Source organism: Podarcis tiliguerta (genome assembly GCF_965153285.1).
Source record: "Podarcis tiliguerta genome assembly, chromosome: 12".
NCBI classification, from domain to species: Eukaryota; Metazoa; Chordata; class Lepidosauria; order Squamata; family Lacertidae; genus Podarcis; species Podarcis tiliguerta.
Window position 1 is genome coordinate 59,129,177 of NC_139545.1, and position 8,073 is coordinate 59,137,249.

Here is an 8,073-nt window from a genome sequence, read left to right on the forward strand (position 1 = left end):
TTCAGTCGGAGGTTCAATCTCACAGTCCATGAAAGAATTCATACAGGAGAGAAACCATATCAATGCTTTGAAGGCCTTCTGCCAGTTCCCTGATTGTGGGAAGTGAGGTTACATGGAACAAGGCACGGGGCCTTTTTGATAGTGTCACCTGCCTTGTGGAACTCCCTCTTTTTAGATGTTAAGAAAATAAACAACTATCTGACTTTTAGATAAGGAAGTTTTTAATGTTTGTTAGTTTTACTGTGGTTTAATGAATTGTTAGAAACTAGCACTTTGAATTGGGTGTGGAAGCTAATAAACAACTATCTGACTTTAAGATAGGGAAGTTTTTAATATTTGTTAGTTTTACTGTGGTTTCATGAATTGTTAGAAACTAGCACTTTGAATTGGGTGTGGAAGCTAATTGGCGTCCAGTTCAGTTGGGCCAGGATCATTAATGCCCATCAAAATAGGTCGTAAACACTGTAAGGCCCCTCTCCTTAGGACGGACAGAACTGGGCAGAAGACAAAAGGGATTCCTTCCTTCCGATATCTTGGAGGCTTCCTGAGAGCCCAGGGGGATGAGCCAGACTCAGCTGGCCCAGAAGCAGGAAGGGGCCATGCCATCCAAACTGGGAGCACTGGGGGGTTGATTCCGGGCCGTGTCTAGCCCTCCTAGAAGGGAAGTGACCCCACCAAATGTGATGGCAACCAAAGGGATTTCTGTGAGATGAATCTGCCTGTTTGCTCCTGCCTTTTGGTCAAGGAAGGAATTTAGAACTGTGGTTGACTGAGTATAATTTTCACACCAGGCTGGGGGGGTGGTTCTAACCCTGGGGTCCTCAAGAGCTGCTCTCCCTCCTACCCCAGGAAAGAGCCCCCATCACCTTGGAGTGGCCCCATGTGCCCAGACCATTAGACCATTTCAGGTCTCAGGTGTCCAGCATTGCCCTGGCAACCTCACCTTCAGTGAGGAAGAGCACCCCCAAATCCTCTTCTTAGGAATCTAAAGTGGGCTGATCCTGCTTTGCAGGTGCCTTGCATATGGGGATCTGGGAGTGTGTGTTGTCTTTTGATGTTGCCATCAAAACCTGGGGCCGTGGGGAATTCTGGGAAAGCTCTGTGCAGAAGATCCTGGGTGAGAAGGACATTCTCTGCTCAGATGTGCAGAGCCAGCGGTTCAGGCAGTTCTGCTACCAGGAGGCCAAAGGACACCGAGAAGACTGCAGCCAACTCCACCACCTTTACCATCAGTAAAGTACCATTGGTACTTCATGAACTGGGGTAGGATAAGTCTCACTCAGAGGCCTTATTTTACTTCAGATAACTCTTCAGTGTGAGCACAAAACCTACATCTAATGTGGAAAGATCTGTAGCCTGAGCAAAGACTCTTGACAATGGGTAGTCAAACTAAGGCCTGGGGGCCGGATTTGGCCCAATCGCCTTCTAAATCTGGTCCGAGGGAATCAGTGTTTTTACACAAGTAGAATGTGTGCTTTTATTTAAAATGCATTTCTGGGTTATTTGTGGGGCATAGGAATTCTTCATTTCTTCCTCCAAAATATAGTCCGGCTCCCCACAAGGTCTGAGGTACAGTGGACCAGCTCCCTGCTGTAAAAAATTGCTGACCCCTGCTTTTGACCAAAGGACTCCTGCTGGAGTGGAACTATTTACATTCATTGCGTGAGAAATTGGCTTGTGTTCAACCGAGTGCTGTAGGGGGTCACCAACTGGGCACATGCGGGTGCCATGGCACCTACTAATCTTTCCCAGGTGCTCCTGTGCAGGTGCCCCAGACCCTGATAATTCTAGGCCCTCCTCTTGTACTGTTCTTTATGTTAGATTCAGTAAACAGAGACATCCATAGACAAATCCTCATTGCATTGTTTAGTCGTTCAGTCGTGTCCGACTCTTCGTGACCCCATGGACCAGAGCACGCCAGGCACTTCTGTCTTCCACTGCCACACGCAGTTTGGTCAGATTCATGTTTGTAGCTTCGAGAACACTGTCTAACCATCTCGTCCTCTGTCGTCCCCTTCTCCTTGTGCCCTCCATCTTTCCCAACATCAGGGTCTTTTCCAGTGAGTCTTCTCTTCTCATGAGGTGGCCAAAGTATTGGAGCCTCAGCTTCAGGATCTGTCCTTCCAGTGAGCACTCAGGGCTGATTTCCTTAAGAATGGATGCGTTTGATCTTCTTGCAGTCCATGGGACTCTCAAGAGTCTCCTCCAGGACCATAATTCAAAGGCGTCAATTCTTTGGCGATCAGCCTTCTTTATGGTCCAGCTCTCACTTCCATACATCACTACTCACTTCCATACATCACTATTACATTATTCCATACATCACTATTATATTATTACATTATTACACTATTACATACGTAATGCATCACTCATTGCATTACGACCAGCAAATCGTTGAACCTTGTCATTAAACTTGACCAACCTTGTTTTCTGCTGCTCCCCTGTGAGATACGTGGTAAAAACGTGTGTTGTTTCGTCATTTAGCGTTCTTGCCTATCATGTTTTAAGACTTACATTTGAATCAGTAGAGCACTGAAAAGGCTTTTAAGAATCCTGAGTCATTCACTGCCCTGCTAAATGCTGTATTTTTGTGTGATGGGGGGAATGAAAACAAATTTTAAAAATTAATCTGATAATTACACACACACACACACACGAACAAAAAGGAAATACAAACGAAGTGTACTTAGAAACACTTTGAGCATGGATTTGAAAGGAAGGGGGAGTAGATCGCAATGTCTAGCCAAGGGGGGAGGGCGCGGGTTGTGCTTTCCCCCTGCCAGCTTTTTGCCAAGGGAGGGAGCAGCTCGGAGCCCAGCCAGGAGGGTATCCCGAAATACAGCATCTCTGGATGTGCGCAACGCACGGGGCTCCTCCTGGGCGCCTGCTTTGCAGAGGGGAAGGGCGAGCTTGGGGGGCTTGGCTTTGCCAGGGTGACAGGGAACGGAACCGGATTCCTAGAGAGGACAGAAAGAAAGGGGGGGGGGACCAGGTCCTCCCGATCCAAAGCCCCTCCCTCCCCCCTCCCTAGTCACTTCCTGCAAGGGGGGCGTGGCTGTTTTGTGTGTCTCCTTTGCAAGCTTCGCTTCCCGGGTGGCTCCTGCTGCAATCGGGTGAGTCTCCTCTCTCTCTCCTCCCTTTGGGGGAGAAGGGGGTCCCAGGGCTGCAGGCGGGGATGCAGGAGGGCCGTGTTCAGATCATGCGTGCCCCCCAGGGTCCTGCGCCCCCTCCTTGCTCCCTGCAAAGCCAGGAGGGCTGCAACTCTGTCCTTCCTTCATAGCAAAGGCTGCTCACCGCTTTGTGGGGAAGCAATGGCTTCCCTCCTCCCAGACTTGAGTTTGCCGCAATAGCAGAGGAGTCTCCTGGGTGTCCAGAGCCCAGTCTCGTCCTGTTGAGTTTCAGTCAGTCAGGCTGGAGGATGCGGACTAAGTGCTGGGATCAGTCTTAGCCTCTCTTGGAGGAGGAGGAAGAGCAGGGAGGAGGGGCTGGCTGGGCCAGGGGGGGGGGTCAGGGCCCCCCTGCAGGAGTGGGTGGTCCCTTCCTGCTTGGAGGAGGCGGGGTGAATCCACCCCTTAAGAAACCTTCCCTGGACTCAGAGATCCTAACTAACTCCCGGCCAGTGGCTAATCTCCCTTTCCTCAGCAAGGGTCTTGAGTAAGACCAGATCCAGGCGCTTTTGGAAGAAACTGATTTTCTGCATCCATTTCAAGGACCCGGATGCAAGCGAACCCTCCCTTCTCCTCCAGTTAGAAGGAAAGCTTTCCCCACCCCCCACCCCCGTTCATCAGACAGGGGTCTTATCCAGACTCCTGGCTGACCCAGGTGCGCCCGTTCAGACATGCAGCCTCTCAGGTGTCCAAATGATCTTCTGAGACGGACCAGGAAGCCCTGAACAGAGAACCACCAGAGGTCTCCCCACCCAAGGAATCCAAGACCTGCTGGGAAGGGAGGGAACCTTGGGAGGGATGGGGGTGAAAGGGGCAGCCCCCCCCCCCTGCTGAGAGTTACTGGGAGACCCTCTTCCCACCAGCTGTAATTCCTGAGTTCCTGGCAAGGAGGACGGTTGCCTAGCTGCTCCAAGGGAACCTCTCCCAGCAGCGCTCAGCACCCTTTACGAACTTCGGTTCCTGGGATTCTATGGACTCTTTAAAGGGGTCTCATCCTGCTTTACAGATGCAGCCCGGGGGGGGGGGGCTGGGAGTGTGTGTTGTCTTTTTGGAATAAGTTTTAATTTAGTTTTATAACAAGGATCATGGGAATAATGAAGGATACAAATAAATTGTCCAAGTCTTCTCATTTGTGTATCACAAAAATAGTGCAACAAGTTTATAGGAATATCTACAACATATAGTTCATTATTAGAGGTCAGGCAGTGTCTGAGTTCTTGCTTTGTGATAGAAATGGTTCTACAATAGGAGGTAAAAGGCTTAACTTGGTTTCTGTTCCTTCCCTCTCGTTCTTTTACTTAGTTATGACAGGGGTTACACTTAAACACTTTTAATACAACAGACCTTCCTTCTCAGCCTAATACTTTGGTTCCTGAGCGAGGGGCACTTTTCCTCCGCCCTCCTCTCTCTTAGCCACCCTGAGGGATTTCCCACAGACCCAGGGGATCCTCTCAGCCCTTGTTCTTGGTTTGGGGATCTCCTTTTCCTAGGAGATCTCTCCCCAACTGACTGGAAGGAGACCCTGGTTTAGTCCGTTTTCCCACAGCTTCTCCCTCTCCTGCCTCCTCAGACTCAGCCCTCCAGATTAAATCCTGCCTCCATATTCTCCTCAGACCCTCCACTGGGTCGCCTTCCTATCTAAGCTGCTGCGAGGCTCCTTCTCCTCAGAAAACCCTCTCCCAATCCCCATCTCCCCTCTCAGATCAGAGCCAGTTCTCCCTCAGACAGAACCTCTCCAAATAATAATAATAATAATAATAATAATAATAAAAAACAAAAAACAGTAATAAAATCCCCACCTCCCCTCTCAGATCAGGCTCTGTCAAACTCTCTCGCTCCTTGGGTTTTCCCTCCAAAAGGGCTGGCAGCCAATCAGAGACAGAGAGAGGCTTCTGCCGCCTGGTGGAACCTCGGGGGCACTGCAGCCCCACACTCCACTCTGGCTCCACTTTTTCTCACTTTCCCTGACTGGAAGGAGACCCTGGTTTAGTCCGTCTTCCCACAGCTCCTCCCTCTCCTGCCTCCTCAGACTCAGCCCTCCAGATTAAATCCTGCCTCCATATTCTCCCCAGACCCTCCACTGGGTCGCCTTCCTATCTAAGCTGCTGCGAGGCTCCTTCTCCTCAGAAAACCCTCTCCCAATCCCCATCTCCCCTCTCAGATCAGAGCCAGTTCTCCCTCAGACAGAACCTCTCCAAATAATAATAATAATAATAATAATAATAAAAAACAAAAAACAAAAAACAGTAATAAAATCCCCACCTCCCCTCTCAGATCAGGCTCTGTCAAACTCTCTCGCTCCTTGGGTTTTCCCTCCAAAAGGGCTGGCAGCCAATCAGAGACAGAGAGAGGCTTCTGCCGCCTGGTGGAACCTCGGGGGCACTGCAGCCCCACACTCCACTCTGGCTCCACTTTTTCTCACTTTCCCTGACTGGAAGGAGACCCTGGTTTAGTCCGTCTTCCCACAGCTCCTCCCTCTCCTGCCTCCTCAGACTCAGCCCTCCAGATTAAATCCTGCCTCCATATTCTCCCCAGACCCTCCACTGGGTCGCCTTCCTATCTAAGCTGTGCGACTCCTTCTTCTGGCTAGAGAGATTCTCCCCAGATCAGAGCCAGTTCTCCCTCAGAAAAGAGCCTCTCCGAATAATAATAATAATAATAGTAGTAGTAGTAATAGTAATACCCCTCTTCCATCTCAGATCAGGCCCTGCCCAACTCTCTCCCTCAGAAAGGGCTTCTTGGGTTTTCCCTCCAGAAGGGCTGGCGGCCAATCAGAAAGAGAGAGGGGGCCTTCCGCCCTCTGCTGGAACCTCGGAGGCACTGCACACTCTGCTCTGGCTCTGAGGGAAAATACCTCATGGGATGAAGCAAAAGGAGAAAACTAGGAAGAAGAAAGGATACAGATAAACTGACCGAGTCTTCTCTTGTCATTTGTATATAACAGAAATAGCACAATACGTTTATGGGAATATCTACAATATATGGTTCATTATTAGAGGTCAGTGTCTGAGGAATATGTTTCAGCAAAACCAGAAAAAGGGGAAGCAGCCGAAGAGGGGTGCTTACAGACACAGCAGGAATGTGAGCCCTTCTATACTTGCTTTTTAGCACGTTTCTTTGGCCCTCAGACCTAAGAAAAAGGGACTCCACCCCAGGATTGTGTCTTGAGAACATTGGAGAATCCAAATGCTAGAAACTGAGGCAGAAGCAGGAAAGAATTGGGACCCGAATTGGGGGAGGGAGGGAGAGCAACCCTAGAGGACCCCAAAGTTGGCAGGTTGGCTGGCTTCTGTCTCTTCTCAGGAGACAAGGAAGAGAGTTCTTTGGGGAGGAAGTCAAAGGGCAGGAAGGGTGCAGAACCTGCTGTGGCTGAAGAGGGCTTCATCCAACAGAAATTTCCAAGGTTTCCTGCACATTTTATATAGTAACTTTTCTTCTAGGAGGACTAGATGCTGACTTCTCCTTCTCCCTTTTTGAAGGCAGTTCAGAGTCTGGGCTGTAGTCCAGCCCAGCCCTGGTTCTTAGCAAGACTCATCTACACTTGCTCACGGAACTTTGTCATTCCTGTGGCCATGTATCTATTTCATAACAGAACAATGTATTTGCTTTGTAGGATTTGTAGACACTTAGGACAGACGGAACTGGGCAGAAGAACAAGGGCTTAATTCTGATCTCTTGGAGGCTTCCTGAGAGCCCAGATGGATGAGCAAGACTCACCAGGCCCTGAAGCAGGAAGAGGCCATGCCTTCAACACTGGGAGCAGTGGGGGATTCTGGGAAAGCTCTGTGAAGAAGATCCTAGGTGAGGAGGACACCCTCCACTCTGATATGAAGAGCCAGCAGTTCAGGCAGTTCTGCTACCAGGAGGCCAAAGGACCCCGAGAGATTTGCAGCCGATTCCACCACCTTGACCGTCGGTGGCTGAAGCCAGAAAGGCACACAAAAGCTGAGATGCTGGACCTGGTGATCTTGGAGCAGTTCCTGGCTGTCCTTCCGCCAGAGATGGAGAGCTGGGTGAGGGAATGTGGAGCAGAGACCAGTTCCCAGGCGGTGGCCCTGGCCGAAGGTTTCCTCCTGAGTCAGGCAGAGGAGAGGAAGCAGGCAGAGAGAAAGCAGGTGAGAGAGACTGTCCTCTGGATATTCCAGAGGGGCTCTGAACATGAGAGAGAGTATCCTGAAACTCCCCAGCCTTTTTTTGGGAAGCACCCAAGGAATGATGTCTGATACCCTAAAATGCATCTCCCATTCCTTTTCTATTTTTTCTCTCCATTCTCTGTTTTCAATCCTTGTTGCTTTTTCATGGAAAGGATCTGTTTGCAGAAATGGACCCGTATTCCACTGAGGAAGAGAAGACTCCATTGGACACCAAAGAAAGACCACTGGGTAAGGAGGAAGGAGCTTTTTCTCCATTTTGTCACATTCTGTGGATTTTGAAACTAACCTGTGGGTTCTTTTCATCTTTTGGGGAAGGACACTTGGGGCCAGGAGCTCAAATGTCAAAATTCATTCAGTAGGTGAGACTTTTTCTGAGGCCCATCTGTGGTTAGAGATGCACTGCTTCACTGCTAAGAAAAGCATACACTAATGGCCGGTCTCTTACTTCTGCCTCTCACAGGTAACAGAATGATGCCAGGAAGACCTCCTCATCCATCTTTGCATGGAGGCAGAGGAGAAACAGCAGCTCTGGAACCAAATCAGGTAAGGAGAATGAAGGATTGTGGGGAAAGAGGTTTAGAGATGGGGCACCAAGGGTTCTCTCTCCTCCTGATTGCGGGCAAAGAGGCTCCTGCTCTTGACTTCTGTCAAAATTGTCCTTAACAAAGGCTGTAAAGGCCATTCCAAAAGGTTTATGTGCAGAGAATTATGAACAACCACCAGCCTTCTGAAGGATGCTAGTATTATTT

At 49.6% G+C, this 8,073-nt stretch overlaps 1 protein-coding gene across 3 annotated transcripts in view; it reads left to right on the forward strand.

Annotated features, from left to right (window-relative positions):
• Window positions 1-8,073, forward strand: part of LOC310660883 (uncharacterized protein) — an 85,638-nt gene that overhangs the window by 4,539 nt on the left and 73,026 nt on the right. Inside the window, exons 1-4 of one of the 3 annotated variants that reach the window (XM_083406355.1) lie at window positions 2,866-3,116; window positions 6,784-7,285; window positions 7,477-7,552; window positions 7,785-7,867. In XM_083406355.1, the coding sequence (XP_083262481.1) occupies window positions 6,869-7,285; window positions 7,477-7,552; window positions 7,785-7,867 (576 nt within the window). In that variant the 5' untranslated portion in view covers window positions 2,866-3,116; window positions 6,784-6,868. Of the gene's footprint in view, window positions 1-2,865; window positions 3,117-5,968; window positions 6,169-6,783; window positions 7,286-7,476; window positions 7,553-7,784; window positions 7,868-8,073 lie in introns of those variants that run through there. The other 2 variants (XM_083406356.1, XM_083406357.1) reach the window with 2 other exon arrangements.